We start from the raw sequence: 24127 nt of genomic DNA, 5'->3' as shown, positions 1-24127 counted from the left end.
AGTAATTTACTATTCAAATTTGAAGAAAACTGTCTGCAAGACGGATAAATCTTGACTATAAATTGATTTTTTATATTTTTGTTTACCAGTGCATTCCAAGGCTATATAATGCAGTACACGCAATTCGTACTTTTACGGGTGGTCGTTGAACCCCGGATATGTATATAGAACTTTCTTGATTTGTTTGTAGATAGTTATCATATTGACAATCGTCTCTTTATTATACTTAGTACAATGTCATAAAAATTTTGAACTTATTTGTACGAGGTACAAGTTTACCCTATTAGCACGGAATCGTTTACTTTCTTGACAGTTTCGATAGAAAACTTATAAAAAAGAAGATGTGATATGATTGCCAATGAGACAACTATCCACAAAAGACCACAATGACACAAACATTAACAACTATAGGTCACCGTACGGCCTTCAACAATGAGCAAAGCCCATACCGCATAGTCAGCTATAAAAGGCCCCGATAAGATAATGTAAAAGCAATTAGTTGCTATACACTTTCCTTGGTACAGAATGCATAATCATTACATAAGAATGTGGATAGCATCATGCAACTTTTTTTTATCCCCCCCCCCCCCCTTGGGTGACTAGGAATATAAATTTGGTCACTAAAGGTCTTCTCCCGAATGACAGTAAAAACATGTGTCTGTATTGTATGTTTAAGAACGCACACGTCCGTTAAAAAGGGAAAAATTAGAGATGAATCGTGTACAGACAGTGCGACGATCTCAGCACGAAAGGGACTCATTTTATCTGTTATCTTAGGGTCCGTAAGTGATTTCAATTCCGTTTGTTTATATTCATCGTGTGAAATATTTGCGACTGGACGTAAAGCAAACCTCAAATATTTTATCACTTGAAAGTTTTAAATGCTGAAATTCGACATCAAAATGTAAATCAAAACTATAAGACCAAATTAAAACTAAAGACAATATCATAAAACTATTGAACTCTGATTACGTTAAAAACTAATTTTCAAAAATATAATTATGAAAAAGTTGAAAAAGTAATAAAAACCGCTAGAATATTATAAACGTCTACGTACTTTAAAGTACAATAATAGTCCATAGATATGATCAAATATGAACTGACCGATTTACCTGAACATTTAAGTTCGTAGCTGGTCGTAGACAAAACATTGTAAACGGAATTAAAAAAAAATCCCAGTTACGACCCAAAGCTAATTTTGAAGACTGAAACTTTGTAAACAAGGCTATAAAACGCCTTTTTCATCTTTATCTAAAGGCAGTAACGAATAGCAATAACACCCATAGTATGTGTCAGAGTAGGGTGGATGTATACTGTAACAGTTTTTGTCAATGATATTCTATAACATTTGACCTCAGTTATATTTAAATCAACAATAAAAATACAATAAAACAGTGAATCAAAATAATCAATAAAAATATTGTTTACAGTACAGCCTATGTTTTAACTAATATGTTTTAGAATTTGTAATATTATTGAGAGAAAGGGTCTACAGAAATATGGTTCAAAATGACCAAAGTAGGAGAAGAATAAAACGGGCAAAATCTTTAAAGAATATAGAAAAATCGGTAAAAAATAAATAACAATAACATGTGTGAGATTAGGGGAGATACATAAACAGTTTTGTAAATACTTTTCTATAATATATGACCTCAGTTAAAACTGTTAACTTATCTCTAAATTAACAATAACAACACAATCAAACAATGAATCAAGACAATCAATAAAAACTGTTATTAGTATTTACAGAACAGCCTAATGTGTTACCTTGGTATTTTTTTGCCCCACCTACGATAGTACAGGGGCATTATGTTTTCTAGTATGTCCGTCCGTTCGTTCGTAAGAGGACAGACGGACGAAATAACGCATTATCGAACGGACGAACGGACAAACGACATACGGACGAACAGACGCACAGAACAGAAAACATAATGCCCATAAATCGGGCGTAAAAATAGGTCAATATATATAGTAATAGAATTGAGATTGGGTGCTTAAATATAATGAATAGAGGAATAGGCGCAAAAATAAATAAAGAATAGAGAAGAACTAAAAGAATTATAAAAAGAATAAATAAAGTACCCACTCATTCATACCTTAATGAAAGCTATCAATGAAATAAAAGTTCATCTAATGAACTGAAATGTACGTACTGTAACTACTAGACTTAGTACACTGTCCTAGTGCTATATAATATACTACACTTATTAACTTGAAGTTTGAAGTGGCCGTTACGCTCAAGAGAAACGAAGGTTCAGCTTTAAAAAAAAGAATAATGACGGTGGAGCCAGTTTAATCTAAGTTGTCTTTTTTAACTATATTTCCATTGACCTTGTAAAAAAGATTAAAATAAAACAGATAAAGTTGACTTTCGCGGTCTTGGTTAGAAGTATTCTTTTTATGTCCCTTTTAGTCATACAGCTCCTAGCATATTCACATATAGAGATCTGTGAGTTGGTTTTCAACTGTTTGGGTGTGAACATTACCGATAAAGGACGGCGCTTCGGACGCACCAAATTTATAAATTATTAAATGCACGGTTAAATATAATAACTTTTTATATAAACACAGAAACAATAAATATTTTTATATTTGTTTATGGGCCAGCTGAAGGACGCCTCCAAGTGTGGGAATTCTCGCTGCATTCAGGACCTGTTGGTGACCTTCTGCTGTTATTTGATCTATGGTCGGGTTGTTGTCTCTTTGACACAACCCCATTTCAATTCTAAATTTTATAAAATCCAATTTAAGAAGTAAACTACAATATTTCAAAGAATAACTGATACAAATGTATATAGTTTTTTATTTGTAGCTATTATCATTGCCCTAATGCCATATTGGTGATATATATTCTTAAATTAAAAGATTTCAAAGTTTTTCTGAAAAATGGCATTTGGCAGCTGATAAAAAACTTGTTCAGCTTGGCTAATCCTTTTTTTTTTTAGCTTGAATAGCTTGAAGCGTATGCGCCATAAAACAGGCGATTTTTTTCTCTGTCGAAGGCTCGCTACGCTCTGCAAGTGAAAGCTAACTGGCTTAAAATTGACAACTACTGGTTGACGAGATTATGTGTAAGCGTCTTAATGATGCAATTTATGCTTATTTTTTTGAACGGTTGCGATGTTTCGCAAACAATTTGAAAGTTAATCATTATTGTGGAGGAGTAAAAAAACGGACAAAATTCGGTTTGATATGACAAAATATCTTAAAGCTCGATTTGACTTCAGCTTATACACTCGAATTATGAGCCCGGCTGATTAAATTTAGAGCCTTTTAAGGCTATAAGTTTAGGGGAAAGGGGGGAAGGGGGATATTATATGTGTTTAGTATGTTATGACGATCTCTGACATACCTAATATCGAACATAGTTTTAAATGTGTTTCCTTTTCGTCAGCGTTTATTGAATTTATACATATGGATTAAACAGCAATGTTAACATGATGAATCATATAAAGTATAAAAAACAAAAGTATAACTAGAAACCTTTGAATTAAACACGTAATATATTTCAAAAAGTTCAATAAGTAATGATAAAAAGTACTTTTGCAATCTTTTAGTAAAAAACACCATAATGATATAAAAGAAAAACAAACTAAATGCTCAAATCAATGATTAATTCGACAAATATTTCCCTCATTGATTTTGTAATAATGAATTGTATATTTCATCTGCAACATGTGTTCTCGTTCAATACATATCACATAAATTAATGGTGAAGTAAACGTACATGTATAGAAAGTAAGTTATTTTTTTCATTAATTAGTTTTCCGATCATTTTTTCATGACATACCTTTATAAATTTTGTAAAATCAAACATGGATGCATTGTTTTAATGTTTAAAAAATAACTTTTTAGAGATGTACAACGGTTAATCTGCATTGGCCTAAAAATAAAATAAAGGATTATTTTTCATATTCCGTTTGTTATTTAAGCACTTTTAGCACATCGATACTTTTCATTTCCTTAAAATACAAACGTCACCCTCCATTTTTTGATATTTTGTTAAAATCAGTTTTAGAAGGTCGTGATGGTGATAAGAAACAGTACAGCAATCGATATTTCAGTAGGTGAAAATGATAGAACAGCTGTCAAAACAATAATATTTAAATGTTCACCTGTAGTAAGCGGTTTTGATATTACAAAATGTTGATAATGTGAATTTTTATGAAACAGTGGTGTTTTGAGATTTTACTTAGGTATTTTTTTAATGCAGAGAAGACAATAGCTAAGACATAATAGAACTTGTTGTGATTCTGTTCGCTATTCTCGCAGTCAAACTATAGTCCCCAAATGTACCAAAATTAGCTACACAACCCTATCTAAAGCATTATGGGTAATATTTCAAAAAGTCTTGATTATAATCAGCTTACAATGTCATAAACAATAGAAATAAGATCACTGACTTGACACTATTTTCATTTCGTAGAAAGAACAATGATAGAATAATGAAAGACTCAATAGTCTTTACCCTGAACGAAAATAAACACTTGATATTTTTGTTTGCGTACGAAGTGCTATTTCTGGATCAGGAACACTCGAACCTAAACATTTCTAGATGAAACAGCGAATTAGCAAACAAAGACAACCACTGATGGTGTTCATGCTTTTTTTGACAGATACATCATCTGAATGTACTCAATGACAAAATACTAATTAAAATTAAAAAAAACTATTGACTATGGAATATATTACGATTGATTGATTAATTGTTGGTTGCTTAACGTCCAGTGGCAAATAGTTCATGCATGTTCAGGAAGAGGATAGAAGAAAAGAAAACTATTGACTTGAATAAAACTCATCTATGTACTGCTGGACTATTTGTCGAACCATAGATGGTAAACATTCTGTTTTTACTCTTATCTTGAAAGCGAGTTGTTTAATGATACATTGTTGCATTAACCCTCACGAGTACAGTGATGAATTTTAATGGTATGTTAATACTTCTAGTTATGGATTATTAAATAGATGTGATTGTTCAGTTATCACTGGTGTAAAACTGATAATCGTGACTTGAATAACGACAATCCCAATATGGCGACGGCAGAAATTGGTAAAATCATTTTCTTGAGCGCTTAGACAATTATAGTGCACCGATACGCTTCAAATATGATGGTTATGGTATAGAAAACCCTTGCAGCTGAGTAATTCTTGACAAGAACAGGCTATATTTGAGAAAAAAAATACTGAAAATAATTTACCAATTTCTGCTGTCGCCATATTGGGATCGTCGTAATTTTAGTTACGATTATTAGTTTAACACCAGTGGTTATATTTTGACGGTATTTTTCAATTTTTAATTAAAAATAATAATAAGCAGCACAGATGTATTGTTTCTGAAAAAAAAAAAACATTTACTTGCATTTTTATTATTCAGGAAGAAAAAAAGTGAAGAATGGGAGATTACTATCTTGATTCGTAAGTGTTTTTAGATTAGTTTACATTTTTTCTTCTTTTCAATTTTCATCTTTTTGAAATTGTTTTGGAATTTTAAAGCGAACAAAATACTAGGGGGAGAAATCAGTTTGCGCCAAAAATGCGTCCTTTTGCGCCACAACATTTTTCGCTAATGCTACGTTTGCGGCACTTGTTTTAAAATTACATAATATCATATGCGTAAAATTTAAAATACTAGTTTAAGATTACGCCAAATAGTAGGAAAATGACTAATCTCTTCCTTCATTTTTATACATTTAATAGAATACTTTTTAAAAAAATCTACCATCGGACCACATATACATTGTTCATACACAATAATTTAATCTCTATCATATCGTTTTCTTTATGCATATTATTGGAGACACTTACATATCTTGGAGCCTATATTTGACATTGAAATTGCCTTTGAAAATATCTTCAAAAAATAAGAGAGAAATCCATTCAGTTTCTGTCAAGCTCCACAGTACTTAGCAAAAACGGTCGGTAAATCTCAAATAAAGACTTTAAACCATAATGCTCTTGTTTGAAATCAAACTATTATAATGAAAAATTCCACATTTTCTTATACTAAATCGATTTCCATCACTCATTGGTTTTCATGTTAGTTTGGTTTTTAAAACTTACAGGAAATTGTATACGTTTCATAATGTGTTGAAGATGAACTGAATAAATTATACGCGGATTATTGTATTGTGTTTGAATACATTCCTTCAGTATTGAGATTAGTGTAACAATTATTGCATGAATGGTTCATTATAAGCCAAAAATAAGAATAAATATTTATTAATCATTAATATGTATGATAGATACATGTATGTGTACAGGAAAATTGACGTAAATGAGTTCCGAATATTGGCACAATTAATACAATGAATACTAGCATTTAGAAAACAAAATTTGGCGTAACAAACCTTACTGCTTTCATGTCATGAATATCATTCATTTCTATCCTATATTTCAGACTTTAAGAGTTAAAGGAATAAGTATACTTGTCATAATGAACACCAACTTTGGTGGATAGTTGTCTCATTCATACCACATCTTCTTATTTTTATATATTCCTAACCCCAACTTTACCGTTGGTTTGATTCATTTTTAAAATACAATTTTATTATTAAAACAAATTAATTAAAAGAATGCTAGATGTCGGAAAAGTAACTGTGCAAATATTTACAAATTAATGTCCATTTCAGATGGGAGGAGTACAATAACCAGAACGTGTTAGTCGTGTTAATTGGTTTCGTTATGATTATTGTACTTTTGGTATACCTATGGAGGTGTTGTAAATGTGACGAAGATTCGCCGGGGACGACGATAACTCCAGCAAGACAACAAATTCCGTTAGTGCCATGCTATGCCCATGAGATCGAACCAGGACTTGTTGTGCTTCAAAGTCCTGACGGTGAATATTTCCGGATTTTGCAAGAGTATGATGCAACAAAACTTCCTAAACAACCAACTGCTTCTAACGGATTACCACAGCCCTTACATTTCGTCCCTCAATTTACAAGGGCACATTATCAGACGCATGCGCAACCAACTGCACCATCGACTGAGCAATCACATCTCATCGATTTTGGAGCAACTGCAAATCCTCCACCGTACTACACTCCAGGCGTACATCATTGACTTAAGTTGAGATATAGGATTTGAGCTTTTTACAGTATTTGTGTTTCTTTCGAATATGCAAAGTTTCATATAATTGATAATAAAGTACACATTTATTATGTATCATATATATACAATCTACAAAATATACAGTGATGTATTGATTTTAGCATTACATTTTGGAATTATTACTTATATCTATTATGCATTATTTGTATACTTTGGAAAAATCATACAACGTCTTATTTATTATTATCGGGAATTGATACCATGTGATTTCATTTCATGTATAAAAAGTGACGTTGGCTATTCGTCAATGACGCAGCAACCAAACGACCCAATGCAAATTAATGACCTCTTGAGGACCGTAATTGACAAATGATTATGCAATGAAAAATATATAAAAAAGATACATGATAATACAAATCTTAAATGTAGTGTTCTGATTATCATTTTCGCTGAATTAAGATAGTAAAGGTAGCCATTTAAACTAAACATTACTTATTTAAATAAATGGTCCTTTAACAACTCATATTGCAAATACTATTGCTATTACTAATATAAAGTTTTTTTTCTTCTTTAATAAAACAGGTAAAAATGCTTGATAAACCTAATGGAATTGTAATGGGATGAATAAATGTGTAAATTTTCTCCTTAGTTTAAACATATTTATTTATAGTGGATTAGGAAACAAGTTTTGCAACTTATATTAATCCCTTTCCACTTTGCGGGTGCGAGTGCTGCCTTGTAGCGGCATTAGCCTACTCTTTTTCGAAATCTACAAGGGTGTCTTTAACGTGCAAGAGATATGGTTCTCTCTTAACACGGGTCAGCCATTTATCGTCCCCTTCCGACGGACTATCATCGTTTCCTCAAGACCATACTCGCAAATGGTGTCAAGGGAGAGCCGAAAATTGAGTTCCTGAAATTTTCATCCCAAACGGGAATCGAACCAGGAACCTTTGTGTTAGTAGTCCGATGCACTAACCACTACAACACGGCTCTCAATTTTCTCCTTAACAAGTGATTTCCGTTTCGACCGTACAGTTTATCGACAGATTGTATCATGTATTTCCTACGGTCACCAATTGTCCCCATGCAATAATTGAGACTTGTTTCTGTATCGATATGTCACATTTTATAGTCAAATTCGGAAAAAATCAGTCTAAATTTCATTTAATTGATAAACTCTACAACTAGAACTGTTAAAATGGTGATATGTTTCGTCTGTACTTTTTGGACCTTTTGGATTATAGCTTTTCATCTTTTATATAAGCTTTGGATTTCAAATATTTTGGCCACGAGCATCACTGAAGAGACATGTATTGTCGAAATGCGCATCTGGTGCAAGAAAATTGGTACCGTTAATTTTATTATCAAGAGTTTTGTGGTTTAAAAAAAATGGTTTGATTGCCGATGAGAACCTTCCACTTGAGACCAAATAAAAGATAACACCTATAGGTCCTAACTTTATTGAACTAGTGTTGTTGTGTTGCAAAGACCAGATGGTGAATATTTCATGATTTTGCAAAAGGTATGATGAAACAAAACTTCCTTAAGAACCAACTGCTTCAAACGGATTACCTCAACCGTCCCACAATTCACAAGGGCACATTATCAGAAGCATACGGAACTGAACTGAACCATTGACTGAACAGTTTCATCTCAATGATTGTGAAGCTTCTGTAATTCATCCCCTTACTATACTGCAAGCGAAAATCACTGATTATAGATGAGATCATAAGACGTAAGTGTTTTACAATTTTGTTTTTCCCAAGATACGAATTAGGGTTAGGGTAAGGGTTTAATTGATTATACATTAAACATTTGTTATGTAAACAGCTAACACAAAAATACAGATATGCATTGATTTAATCAGTAAAGTGTGGTATAATTACTTATATCTTCTATGACTTATTTGTATTTGTTTGGAAATAGTACGAGTTATATTTTTCTTAGCATCAAGACATTTTGAATTCATGAATAAAAGACGTCTATGACATGCAACAACGACATGTCGACCGAATAAAAACCAAACAACATCTAGAGGACCATAATATAGTAGTAGACAAATGACAATGCAATAAGAAATGTATTTGACAGAACAAAATATGATAGTATGAATCTTTAATGTAGTTTCTAATCATCATTTTCACTGATTTAAGAGAGTAATGGAAGCCATGCCATGTATACCAATTGATCCCCTCTCCGTATGGACTGGTTCCAGAAAGATAACGTCCATTCAGGTTAGCAATATGACAATTTAAGTACCACCAGCCTCCGTGGTATACCTTAGCACAGTTAGCAGAACTCTTGTCGTTGTCTCTATCAAACGTAGTAAACAGCATAGCATCATGATGTGACAACGAGTCTCCTAAAATTAGAATTTATAATTGATTTATTATAATAAAAGCAATCAAATCTGGATTTATTTCCAATGTGAAAAAAAACTTCTGCTAAAATCAATTCCAGATCACAATTAAAATTGTAATACTGTATATAGTAAATTGATAAAAACAAAACGGATTAAAAATGTGAAATAAGTCAAGGCGAAACACGACAGGCTGATCGTAATACCACAATAAACAATGATTGCAAACACCAACATATGGCAACATTTGACTGAAGACTCCTATCCATGGACATACACATATGACACTGGATACTTAAATCAAAAAGTTGTAATACCAATCAATTATGAAGTTAAAGATCATTTGGTATGTGAATATACCAAATATTACAACAGGATATGCCTCATATGACTTCTGCAAACTATGTCTATGTTGTAACTCGAATGTGCCCATAGTACAAGCATTGCCAACTCGCACTATCATTATAGTTAAAATTAAACAGATAATATCATAGGAAACATGTGAACTAAGTTTTAAATTGGTTAGACGTTACCTGAAACTTCCTTAATTGACCTTTAACCTATAGCGGAAAAGTTCCATTTTCTATGTTCAGTGGATCGTGAAATTTGGATAAAAACTCGTATTTTCCATTAGAATTAGAAAGATAATTTCATAGGGAAAATGTGTACTAAATTGTAATATTGTAAATAATTTCTCGATTTGTTTATACTTTAGTCTAGTTTCTTGATATGTTTGTATAAGTTCAATGTCAGCATTTATGTCATTTATTTGCATTAATGCAACAAAAGCAAGCATAGTATAAGTCATGTCACTGCTAAATACACACTGATTGCAAGAGTTTTATTTATTTTAAATTATAAATAAGATTTGTTAGCGATATAAATACCTGCATCACCACTGTATCCAAGCACTGTCATCTCGTATTCACTTGCCTCGTCCCCAACACTAAATAATGAATATTTAGCGTATTTGGTGTGACCTTCAAAATCTTCCATGTCAATTCTCAGTTCATGGCGGTTATGGACGGTTAGCTCATGAATAATATTATTTCCTAATAAAATATATCATAAATTATGTATGAAGAATCTCAAATAATTGGTGGTATGTGTAAATATTTATGAAAATTGATGTCAAAAAAGAAATGTTATCACTCTGACAAAAGACGTTTATCAACCTCAATTGATATATAACTAACCGTAAACCGTAAAGGTTGATTTTCTGGTTAAAAGTATTGTAGAAATCAAAAAATAAAAATGGAGTTGTTCACAATTTGATTGGAAGTTTCTGGAAATTGCGTTATAATATATGTTAGCGGCAATAAGTGAAATTAGGCATTAAGCTTAAATCCTATGCAATAAGCTAACGCCTAGGCAGTAAGTCCATTGCCTAAATGATGTTATGCATTAGTATTAACTCCTAGGATTTAAGCTTATATCCTGAAAAATGTGTGCAGGCATTAAGCTTATTACCTAAAATGTAAATGCGAGTAAATAACATACATAACATTATCAAAACTGTGGCTTGTTTATCGACACTGTCCCAAGATTAGTCTTGTGAGATATTTTTAGGACAGAAATGATGACATATTAGTAGTTAGGATCGAATTACGACATTTCTCAACATGCTGCATATCGAAGTTATCAGAGGATTTTAATAGCTGGGATGTCCTAAGTATTGGCGTAAAAAAAATAGCAAATGAAAAAAAATATATATTGTATCAAATTCAACCGAAAATTTTAATTAATTATTAGAAAATAATTATTAGTTTTAAATAAACAGTTATAAATAATGTTTATATTATAATTGTAGATTTAAACTTTTTGAAACAAAATATAAGTAAAAAAATATGACTACGTTTTATATTAGAATTGTAAATAATTGAAATTAAATATGTAATCGGTAAAATCATTTTATGTTTTGAGGGACCTGAATTCGAAACGTCACGGTTTCGTACTTAAAAGATCATAGGAAAATATCGTGCATCTTTCATATAAATACTGAATACTTCAACTATTTTATTTTATTACTGCAAAAAATAACCTACGTTTGAAAATGAGCAGAAGAACAAACTCGAGTTTCACCGATTTTAACGATGCAAAAGTACAGAGCCCAGTGTCATCCTAAATATAAAAAACAAAGATGTGGCATGATTGCCAATATAACAAATCTCCACAAGAGACCAGAAATAAATTACCTAGTAAAATTTGTTATTTATATTTAAGTGCATCAAATAATATTTTAGAAATATAAAAACTTGATAGAAATTAGTGTTAGAAAATCATTTTGTTATCAAAAATTGTGGAACTATAAACAAAGATAATTTACGTATCCAATAAAATAAAGAAAAATGATGTGATAAAAAAAATAATATCTTAATTTGGTCTACTTTTGACCAGTTCAAACCAGCTCGTCTAATGAAGTGTACAAATTTTTAAAGAAATATAATTATTATTATTCTACAGAATTATTCTTTTTCAATTTGATACAATTACATTTTTTAAGTCTTTTTGATACTTGGTAATACCACACAAACAAGAAAAAAAGTATGAGTTAATTCTGTTTTTCAAATGCAAATTACTAAATAAACTTACTAAATTCGAAGATCTGTCAAATGAATGTATGTTCATAAATGTAGAATTAGAAATATTATTAAGAAACGACTCTATATCAAGAAAAAATTACCCAATATGCATAAATTCCAGAGTTTACTTATTGCCTAAAATTATGTTTGGCAATAGAATGAATAATCATCATCAGATTTCAGGAAATAAGCTTAATGCCTGAAAATTTTGAAAATAAACATCGGAAGGATTATATAAAAAATAGGTTTTTGGAGTATTCTGTTGGATTTGATATTTTTTTTTTGTACAGGTGTATGCTTGGAACAGTATAATAGTATAGTCGAAGGTACAAGACATATTTTGAAATAGAATTACTTATTTTAATCAAAACTTATAAAGGTTATAAAAAAAAAAATCTTTAAAAACCACATCTTTCTGTAAGACTTGTATCATTTATTTGAATACATTTTGGCACACCTTCGTATTGTTTCCTATGACTAAAATTTCAAAGCTGACTATTGTAGTAGAAGTATGTGATATTCTGTCGATATGACAGCTAAATAAAGGCAACGAGCATACCTAGCATAAGCCTTGTTTGTAATTATTGAGTATACATTTACCGTCCATTTTTCATTTTCGGTATGCATATCACAAAACACAGGAACTGCTGATATTCCATCTGGATATATCTTATACACACCATCAGGATGCTGTCCTTGTATATCAGAACATTCACGTGGCAACGTGGACCCTGTTTAAACCGGCAGAAATGTACAAAATCAGCACAAATTAAGCTGAATAATTTATTTTTTTAATAATTGTGTAAATAATAAGCATACCTAGCATAAGCCTTAAACTGAAGAAATAACAGAGATGTATTTGTAGATTTATTCATCGCCAACTAGCGATTTGGCGGTCACAAATGCAATTTTACATGCGGCGCAAAGCAGACCCATCAAACGAATATTTGCAACCGTCAAATCCAAAATTAACGGGGGCAACTCTTTAAATACAGTTATGTTATCCATATGCTAATGCAATACGTTTTTGATGATCAAATTAAACATTTCAAATGTCCCGTTAACGTCGACTGTAAAAGAAAAACAAAATATACCAAGAGGGCATTCAGACTCACAATATAGAAAACTAGATTGAGCAATACTTAGCCCACTAAAAAAACGGGAGAATCTCAGGTACTCCGGAAACGTCATTCAAAATAAAAATTGAGTACATGTTTGATAGCATTCGATGTAATATTAACCATTGCTAGCTTAACTTACATAAATAGACCGTTCCCTTGTGCAAAAGGGATGAAATCTACAACACATGATAACTGAATATGTCGTACAAGGAAAGAAATACATACTAATTCTGTCTAACCAATGCAATATTATTCATTCAAAATATACCTAACCAATATTCGCCGTTTGGATAACCGAAACCCTCTTTGTACGTATCCCAATTCTGTTCAAAGTTCACCGATCCGTTTAAACGTCTTTGTATAACCTAACAATTATAAAGGTAAACATTAATTGATGTTACATGATTTAATGTCTACAAAATTGTAGTAATTATGGTGCCTACAATTTATTTCAGCTTAGGCAATACAAGTTATCTCGACTCTTCTTCAAGATAAATCAAATGAACGGAGAATATGAATTTTTAAAATTGCATTGGTAAAATTTGACTCAGAAATAAAATAACTAATTGTCACACTTACAGATGTTTGCAAGCTATCTGGAATTCTCTGGTTTTATCCATGTAGTGTCGTTAAATACTTTCCCAATTAATTTTCATAATGTTATTACAATATGGTTTAAAATCTTGGTTATTTTTTCATATATTTTATTTAGAAAAAGGGTGCAAATGCTTAATGTACGAAAAGTCTAGAGAATTTTTTTCCTCGCCAAATTTTCAATGGCTTATATCTCAAAAATAAGCACACGGACCTACATTTGTTATGCTTTTTAAGTTATATATTATCAATTTATAACAGTGTTTAGAAGCTTGTTATTTTGAAACTTTATTTTGTACAAATATTCATTGTCAGTCTATCATAGTCTGTGTTGTTTGTAATTATTGAGTATACATTTACCGTCCATTTTTCATTTTCGGTATGCATATCACAAAACACAGGAACTGCTGATATTCCATCTGGATATATCTTATACACACCATCAGGATGCTGTCCTTGTATATCAGAACATTCACGTGGCAACGTGGACCCTGTTTAAACCGGCAGAAATGTACAAAATCAGCACAAATTAAGCTGAATAATTTATTTTTTTAATAATTGTGTAAATAATAAGTATATGTTAAAAATTGGACATGTACAAAAAATGTGAAAAAGATACTCTAAAAATGTAATGCCAAGAAGCGCTTTTCTGGTTTTACCCTCACCAAAGCCATTTATTTGAAAGACAAGGATGCCTAAAACCTGAACGAGTTGTCATATATTTCCTTATCCGTATTTGTCAAAACTTTTTGGAATTTTAGATCCTCAATGCTCTTCAACTTTGTACTTGTTTGGCTTTATAGATATTTTGATATGAGCGCCACTGATGAGTCTTATGTAGACGAAACGCGTGTCTGGCGTACAAAATTATAGTCCTGGTACCGAAAATCTCTTCGAAAAGCAAATCCATCGAAAGTCATCTTTGTCTGAGAGAGTTAAAACATTTAGTTTCATTTTAATTTTCAAAATTTATTAGCGGACAATTTAAGATTTTTTTGTATTTCATGGATAATTTAATTTACAAAAGTATTATCAATTAAACTATATAGCTTCACTTAAAAGGCGATCAAAAGACATCACTATCAGTAGAATGTATAAGTTCATATTTAAAAACAATTCGCTTACAAATACGTGTATGCTTAGTTTCAGGATTCAGTGACTAGTTTGTCTCTGATATGCGAGTGACAATTTGATGAAGACACAATGTCATTGAACTATGCCTCTATCCTCTTTTTATCTTTTCTCTGTTTAAATTGTATAAACAATATTGACAGTACCAAAAAAACAGGTATACTTTTGAAATCTAACATATTTTTATTCATTGAAATATATATGATGTTATAGTAATTTAATCAATTCTAGTATTTTGATTGGATGATTTTCTGCCTGAGTACGGAAATCGTAGTCAAACTTTTGATGAATGCAAAACCACTAATTAAATTAGATAATTTGTATCAGTCCGAGTACTCAAAGGTTTGTGAGATTTACCTATTACATGATGATCGCTTTCACAATTCAAATCAATATTACAAGTTCTTGTGTTATTACAACATGATTCACAAGTCACGTGATGTCCTTCACTTCGACTTCCAAATATCCCTCCAATACTGTGTCTGCAAAACTTAACAAAGATGTGTGTTAAAAATACTACCATGGATTGAATAATAAAAGGTATGTTAAGAATCCGAATGTATTAAAGCAAGGTATACGTAATTGGGCGAAATTTTTCTTTTTCTTTTAAATGTATGAAGTAAGAAGTAGTTAAACTGCATCTGAATATCAAAAATAATATATTTGTAACTTTTGGATGTTTTTAAAGTTTATTCAATACATTTATAGATGATTTGACAATTTTATCTTAATTGCCTGTATCTCTGTGAGTGTAAAAGCTTAATATAAGACTTTGGATAGCTTGATGTAGTTCAAAGCATTGTAGGTGTTCACGTTTTTCATCAAAATCCGTAATATCGAGCATAATTCGCCGTAAGTAAGTGAACAATAACCTCCTTGCAAGCATTGTAATGTCATACCGTTATACTAATTTGAGAATGAATTTTTCATTTGTCCAGATTCTTTTATATACATTTTGTATTTTATAGATACCTGTTCATACGCACATCCTAAATCATACAAAACTGAACCAGACTCTGTGGTGTGCTTCTGGACAAAACATACCTGAAGTAATAGAAAACATGACAAAGCTGATGATACGGTATGGATTTTCTCCTGTTGAAAGTTTTTCGGTAGTTAAGTTATAGTTGCTTACATTCACTTCATTTGAAGTCTTGTGGATATTTGTTCCATTGACAATCATACTACATCTCCTTGTGTTTTTTTTTATATCCAGATGAAAGTTGCCCTGTCTCATAGTTGTTTTTCGATCCAGCAAATAAAATTCAAGCAGCGCATAATTTGTATTTCTTTTTCATTCAGACAAGTTCAATTATTTTGTCATAAGCTATATTATGCATACCTCATCATTTGTACAAGTTGTAACGTGTTGGCAATCGGATCAGGTTTCTACTCCGGTACATGACAAACAAATCTGTCCACATACTGAAATAATGATGATATAACTGCAAAAAGCTATCGACAAACAATGTGGATACATAAGAGATGTATAAATTGCGGACTCGCTACAATACATCATTAAAAGTTGGAGACCAAATATTAAATAATTCCCTTTCATAGAGGCCAAGAAAATTATGACGGACGCAGTCGAGCTGATACAAAACCTACTTCCGACGACGGCAATACGGTGTGCATATTGCCATGGAATATATCTGTTCAAATAACAGTGCACTTTAAGCTTTTTGACATTTTTTGTTTTAGTTTAGTTTTTAGTTTTTTTAGAGAACACTCAGCCGCAGAAGACTGCGTAACAGGAGCATATTTATATACACAATATTAATTACAACATAGTTCATAATACAAACAGAATACATTTTTAAATTATACATCTTCAAAAATAAGTTTGTGTTTATTACAGTTTTAAATTAGACAAGCATCTTTTCTACCTTTTGAATAAAAATTGACAGCTTAGACAGCACATTACTTTTACTATTTTTAAGCATGCCAAGTACTTTTTTTTCATTTGGATATTTTAAATAATATGGAGGTATGAACTTCCCCCTTAAATCCTTAACTTCACAGTTGGTACATTTACATATATAGTGGTATACATCTCCAAGACCAGCTTTACAGAGTGGACAAATCCTTTCATTTCGTGGTACATTTCTCCATCTTCCTGTTTCGATGGGAAACTTTGTATTACATACCCTTAATTTACATATGTTTACTCTATGACCACGTCTTAATTTTAACAGATATGGTTCCAAGCAAAACTCTTCTTTAAAGTGTAGATAAAATTCCCCCCTTGATGAATTGTTTATATCTGAGAACCATTTTTGAATAAACTGGTCCTGGAGACGCTGCCTTACATTAATTTTAATATAATTATAATTATAATCAACTTGCTCCGGAAAATTATATAGTTCACAAAAGCCACAATCATTAAACACAGATTTTACATAATTAAACCACTTAAAATTACAACTTTCATGCTCATACATGTACCAAAGTAACTTATAAAGTTTATCCGATAGTTTTTACGATGATATTGTAGCATTCTTGGTCAACAGTATGTGTTGAAATATGGTTTTGCGTGATATTGTGTTTGATTTGAAATACATTTGCAAATGTTTTATTCTGATGAATAATGAAATTCAATATTTGTATATATATATTCTACAACAGCATTTCCTTGTATGGGTAAAATCAAAATCGATATGGAAATTCTTTATATCGTACTAATATTAAGTGACTTACGGTGCACATGAATGCAAAATCCAAATATAAAACAAGATAAAAGTACACCGTTTAATGACATTATCTCTTAACAATACGTAAAGTTTAATTACGACGTTTATATTTCTCATCTATAGATACAGCGCTATCTTCGAAAATATTGAGCCGACAAACTATACGATCAATATGTGGAATGATTGCCAATACGGCCAATCGCCACATGAGACCATTAAAATGGTGTAGAAATAAGCAAATATTATAAAGTCAAGCAAAAATTGTCTACAAAACAAAACATTCAAAGAACACTGAGAAACACAGCCGTCTCACTGACTCAGACGTACTTATGAATATAATTATTTTCTGTGACTGTATCTTACATGAATTTGTAGGATCCATTACTATAGATAATTTAGCTGATCTGTAACAATAACATCTACATGCCTTATACCGTATAGCGGGTTATTTTCGCGGGGTGTAAATTTTCGCTTATTTTCGCGGATAGAACAAAATCGCCAAAATAAATTCCGCCAATTTAAAAGTGTACATGCAAAGGTATTGATAAAAGTTTCGAAACCGCCAAAATAATAACCGCAAAAATATTTCGTATACCTTATTCAATGAAAATCGCGAAAATAACCCGCTATACGGTATATCATGTACTGTAGTACGCCGCTAGATTAAAACTGACGTGGAAAGGTAACACATGCCCACCGAAAGCTTCACTTTTGTGAAGCCCAGGTGGTCGTGTGGTCTAGCGGGACGGCTGCAGTGCAGGCGATTTGGTGTCACGATATCACAGTAGCATGGGTTCGAATCCCGGCGAGGGAAGAACCAAAAATTTGCGAAAGCAAATTTACAGATCTAACATTGTTGGGTTGATGTTTAGACGAGTTGTATATACATTATGTACACAGCCATGTATCACCATCATTGATGGCGATCCGATGGATAAATCTGTTGTAGAGTTGTCACTGACTCAGACGTACTTATATATATAGGTTCATATATTTCATTGGAAATGGAGTTATCACGATTTACATTATGAAGATAATCCCTAAAAAACGATCAAAGACAACTCTACATAACAGGTGTATAACCATGATAAAGATATGAGAATATTTTTTTTTAAATTTATTATGAATATAGCTATATATACAGTAAACGCGTCAAATACATTTTATGTTTCCTGACTTCTTCATAAAGTATTTTTTTCACATATATTTCTTTCATGGCATATTTATTATCAAAAGGAAACAATACAATGCCGGATTTTTATAACAATCGAAAATTATTGGTTTCAGTTTGTGGATTATTGGGCATGTTGGTTCAACAACAACAATTAAAAGACGTCTATACTGTTATACCACTATCCCAAGTTAGCGGAAGGGTTGGGATTCCGCTAACATGTTTAACTCCGCCACATTATTTATGTATGTGCCTGTCCCAAGTCAGGAGCCTGTAATTTAGTGGTTGTCGTTTGTTTATGTGTTATATATTTGTTTTTCGTTCATTTTTTTACATAAATAAGGCCTTTAGTTTTCTCGTTTGAATTGTTTTACATAGTCTCATCGAGGCCTTTTATAGCTGACTATGTGGTATGGGCTTTGCTCATTGATGAAGGCCACCCGGTGATCTATAGTTGTTAATTTCTGTGTCATTTTGGTCTTTTCTGGATAGTTGTCTCATTGGCAATCATAGCACATCTTCTTTTTTATATAGGACAACAATAGACTACTATCAGTAGGTTGATCAAATAAACATTTCCCACCTGCATTTACAAGTTTCATATTTATACCGCCAACAATTTTACTATTAAACTATTTAACGTAAATAAAAGGCATCACTTTCCTCTTCCTTATACAAGTTATAAGATACTAGACATTTTTTTTATGAATCTTTAATGGAGTTTTCTAATCATCATTTTCACGGATTTAAGAGAGTAGTAGAATCCATGCCATGCATACCAATTTATTCCATCTGCATATGGACTAGTTCCCGAAAGGTAACGGCCGTTTAGGTTAGCATGATGACAAGCTTTGAACCACCAACCTCCATGACATGCCTTGGCACAGTTATTGACATCCTTATCATTGTCCCGATCAAAAGTTGAAAACAGCATACCATCATGATAAGCCATCGAGTCTCCTGAAATTTAATTGAATTTTACCCTATCAATTTATAAATTGGATTGAAATAAAATAAAATAGAGAAGGGAGATGTTATTTGACAAAACAGTTTTCCAGATTTAGATATTACCAGCTCTTCCATTAATTCCCACATTTTGATTATTTGACTATTATTTTGAAGGTATTACATACAGTGTCTCTAGATTTAACATAAACATTGACTAATGTTTTCACAGATACTACAAAGTTCAATTTCTTGTTCATTCTTTATAAAGATTATCTGTAAATAAATTTCGTGATTATATAATGATTTTTTTTAAATACCCTTTAATAAGATTCCTTTTCGATTTATATATGTTTTACACATTTGTTAAAGATTTGAGTTATTCATATCAATGTCTGCAGTGAAGCTAATCGTAGTAAGTTCACTTCCTATTTAGCTCTGTATCATACTGCACATTAGGGTTTCTTTATCAAACGTCCCAAGAGGCTTCATTGTGATTTTAACATGAAGAAATAATATCAACATAGGCGCCGTTTCTTTTCATTGTCCATGGATGTTATTGTTGTAGATTATATTTAAGTTGTTGCTAAATAAAGGCAACAACAGTATACCTCTGGTCAAAACCCGTAAATCCATGGACAAAAACAAAATCGGGGTAAGAAACTAAAACTGAGGGAAACGCATTAAATATAAGCGTAGAACAACGACACAACATTAAAATGTAACACACACAGAAACGGACTAAGCATTAGACAAATTCCGATGAGAATAACATATATAACATCAAAACAGTTACAGGAATTTGGGATAGAAAAGTACTGTTACACGTTATAAAGTAATGTGAATGTAACAAAGGACACAACGGAGCTAACATATACCTGCATTTCCAGTGTATCCCAGTACCATCAACTCGTATTCACTAGTCTCATCCCCAACACTGAATAATGTATATTTAGCGTATTTAGTGATACCGTCAAAGTCACCCATGTCAATCCTTAATTCATGTCGGTTATGAACGGTTATTTCATGTATTATATCATTGCCTGAAATAGTAAGTGTATGAAACAAAAGCATATAATGGGATGAATATAATTGCACATATTGAAGAAGTGTTGTTAATTTTTTTTTAATTGTCACCGCAAAATACTCCAGATGTGTTAGGACGTTAAATACAACCAATAAATTTACAACCTTTAAACGTAGGGTCATACATGATGTACATTCCGTCGTCAACATGAATTATAAATAAAAAAGAAGATGTGCCAATGAAACAACTGTTCAGTTAGGTGTTACATATTTTATAAATAATAGTCCGTATCTAGTATATAAAAATTTTAAAAATTAATTGCAGAAGAAATATATGGGATTGCTAGGTTGGTTGGCTGTTCAGACTTTACTGAAGTAAACGTGCGATGGTTTTGATCGATTTTGTTCGAATTCTTAATGTTCCTTCATATATTGTTACTGTATTACTGTCATGCTATGGTGTCATGCTATGGTGTCATTTTAGTGTTATATTTAATATTGCCATAAATGTGCAAGGCAAAACAAACAGGTTCAACCAACCATCTTTTTCTTAAAATGTCCTTTACCAAGTCATGAAAATGGCAGTTGTTATCTAATATTTCATTTCTGTGTGTGAGGCGTACTCGTTTGTTTTTGTTCACTTCAGTGTTTTTGTTGTTCCTTTGTTTTTTCTCTTAAGGTTGGTGTGTTTCCCTCGGATTTAGTTTGTAAACCTAATTTGTTTTGTCTATATCTATTTATGACTTTGGATTAGCGGTACACTACTGTTGCCTTTATTTGGTCCACAATAATTAGCGTCTATACTCTGTATAAAAGACTTAGTTATGAAATCTATATAGCCATTTATCTGACTATGTGTTACAAATGAAAGAAGTATAAAAGAGAACCTACCTAACCAATATTCACCGTTTGCATAACCGAAGCCCTCTTTGTACGTCTTCCAATTCTGTTCAAAGTTCACCGATCCGTTTATACGTCTTTGAATAACCTAACACAATAAAAAGGTTATGTATGTTGGTGGTTATATACATGCACCAACAGTCTAATTATTCTAGTAAATCAAAGCATTTATTGGTAGAGGTGTCAGGATGTCGATACAAATATGCTTATTCAGGATTTTGAAAAGGGGGCCTGGAAAGCCAACGTTTGGATTGTAACTTTTAAAATGTCTATGCATTTATCACAAATGAAGCTCAATAGGGGAGGCTCCCGCCCTATCCTCTTTAAATCCGCTGTTGCAAGTTGGTTGATATCATATGGAACGAATGTATCCGGATAAAAAAGAGATGGAACTATTTTGAATTTGAGTTTATCGAAAGCAATCAAAAATCAAAATGTATTAGCCAAATCTTTGCTGAGGGAATGTCAAAATACATATTAGTGCCATCAGTAAATTACATAACTACTTTGTTTATTCAGAAAACATGGTAACTATCAAAATTTTCAGACTATATAGAAGGCTTAATTATGTTTAAGCAATACGTTTAAATCGAATGTTTTAATCTATGACGTTTATCGTGATGACATATCAAAGTATCGAATTTTACTAATTTGTTTTAGTTTTATATGAAGGTTATCTTTTTAAATATGATATACTTCAAGATAAACCAATAATTTTAATGTCTGTAATTGTATTGATCACGTAAGAAACACACAATTGATGCATAGTTTACATATGAAATATAAATATATTTCAAAAGGATTGGAACATTAGGCTACTAGAACATGAAAGATATACAAATGAAAATTTTCTGGAGTTTTGTTTTACATGCTGGATAGTTTTTCCGTGTTTTGCATCAGTGGGATATTGTTTTGGATTTGGTTATCATTTTTAGTTTTTATGATCATAATAAACATGATAAATTGAAATTTACCGTCCATTTTCCATTGTCAGTATGCATATCACAAAAGACAAAAACTGCTGACATTCCATCCGGGTATATCTTATAAACACCATCAGGATGCTGTCCTTGTATATCAGAACATTCACGTGGCATGGTGGAACCTGTTTTGAAAAAAAATGTACATACACAATCAAAATTCAGTACGAAACATATAAGCATTCATATACATTGTAAAGAAATATAATGCTATAAAAGTTGCATCGAATTTGTTTAATCCGTCTTTAAATATATAACCTTTACAAAAAAAACATGTATTTTCTATTTAAAGAAATTATATATTATGCTAGTTTCATCAACCTGAAGTATTTATTTACATCTTCGTGATCTGTAGATAGATTTTCATGTTATTTCCTCACTTTTCAAAGGATATCTTCATTTTGAAATTTTTGCAATATTGCGATTTATTGACCAAATTAATGACAAATGTAACGCAAATTATGAACGATAACATGTATAAGTAACATGAACAGCAACCTTGCTTTGTATTAAACAGGGAAAATATGCCACTTTATCGGACCACATGATAATTCCGAAATGCAGCGTGCTTACCAAAAAAGAGCATATACCAAGTTTATTTATTTAGTTTGATCCATTGACATTGCGCACTCATGGCGAGCATTACACAACGTGAACATGCATCGAGGAGACGATAGAAGCATATCGATTGGTTGGATGTCAGTGATATTGATATAACATCGAATACATATTTTACTACGAATAAATCGGTCAAGACGGATTGTCTTTTACCTGTTCCATGATGATCACTTTCACATTTCAAACCAATGTTACAAGTTGAAGTATCGTTACAACAAGATGTACAAGACACGTGATGTCCTTCACTTCGACGTCCTAAAATCCCGCCAACGCTATGTCTACAAAACTGACAAATTGTTGGATAAGGCGATACAATAAACAGAAGATTCATTGATGTAAGAATCAAAATGCATTATTTTCGATTTTGATGATATTTTATCACGATGCATTAAATCATGGTTGACCTGCATCTGCATATTAAAAAATGTGTATTTAAAGGTAAAAATCCGTTAAAGAGATAAGAAAAACTGCTGATATGAAAACGAATTTTACATCAGTCCAGAATATTTAGTACACATCTTGTATTTTGTAAATACCTGCTCATATGCACATCCTAAATCATACAAAACTGAACCAGATTCTGTTGTCTGTTTTTGCACAAAACATACCTGAAATAATTCATAATAAATAGAAAACGTGAAAAAAAACGCAATACGGTGATTGTTTTGTTCTCTATGTGAAATGCGTTATTGCCTACGTCCATTTTATTTTTTGGATAGTTGCATCATTGACAATTATACCCCATCTCCTTATTTTCATATTGATATATAGATAAAATTAAACGATCGAAATGGAAATCTCTATAACAAAATAACTGGCATAATTTACATGTTTGAGTGACTAATTACATCTGATTTTCGCCCCATGCAAAGAACGTGTACAGTACAAGATATGTGAAATGAAATACCAGAAAATAATACAAATAGATTGTGTTTGTAAAAGAGAATAAGCCTG

The 24127-nt window shown here is 31.5% G+C and overlaps 2 protein-coding genes across 2 annotated transcripts; one reads left to right on the top strand and one right to left on the bottom strand.

The window, feature by feature from the left end:
- The first annotated feature begins 3649 nt into the window (after positions 1-3649).
- Positions 3650-7626, top strand: LOC134719430 (uncharacterized). The gene is made up of 3 exons (XM_063582430.1): positions 3650-3738; positions 5375-5415; positions 6630-7626. Exons 2-3 carry the CDS (start codon positions 5393-5395, stop codon positions 7063-7065), a joined length of 459 nt encoding a protein of 152 aa, XP_063438500.1. The 5' UTR covers positions 3650-3738; positions 5375-5392; the 3' UTR covers positions 7066-7626.
- A 1412-nt stretch (positions 7627-9038) lies between these two features.
- Positions 9039-22603, bottom strand: LOC134717627 (protein scabrous-like). The gene is made up of 8 exons (XM_063580121.1): positions 22550-22603; positions 21567-21663; positions 20528-20692; positions 19431-19664; positions 14073-14203; positions 13387-13483; positions 10303-10467; positions 9039-9418 (listed from the first exon to the last, which is right to left on the bottom strand). Exons 1-8 carry the CDS (start codon positions 22601-22603, stop codon positions 9039-9041), a joined length of 1323 nt encoding a protein of 440 aa, XP_063436191.1.
- Positions 22604-24127: the final 1524 nt, after the last annotated feature.

Source organism: Mytilus trossulus, chromosome 5 (genome assembly GCF_036588685.1).
Source record: "Mytilus trossulus isolate FHL-02 chromosome 5, PNRI_Mtr1.1.1.hap1, whole genome shotgun sequence".
In the NCBI taxonomy this organism is placed as follows: Eukaryota; Metazoa; Mollusca; class Bivalvia; order Mytilida; family Mytilidae; genus Mytilus; species Mytilus trossulus.
Note: the sequence above shows the minus strand (reverse complement) of the source record. Positions and strands in the feature narration are given on the sequence as shown.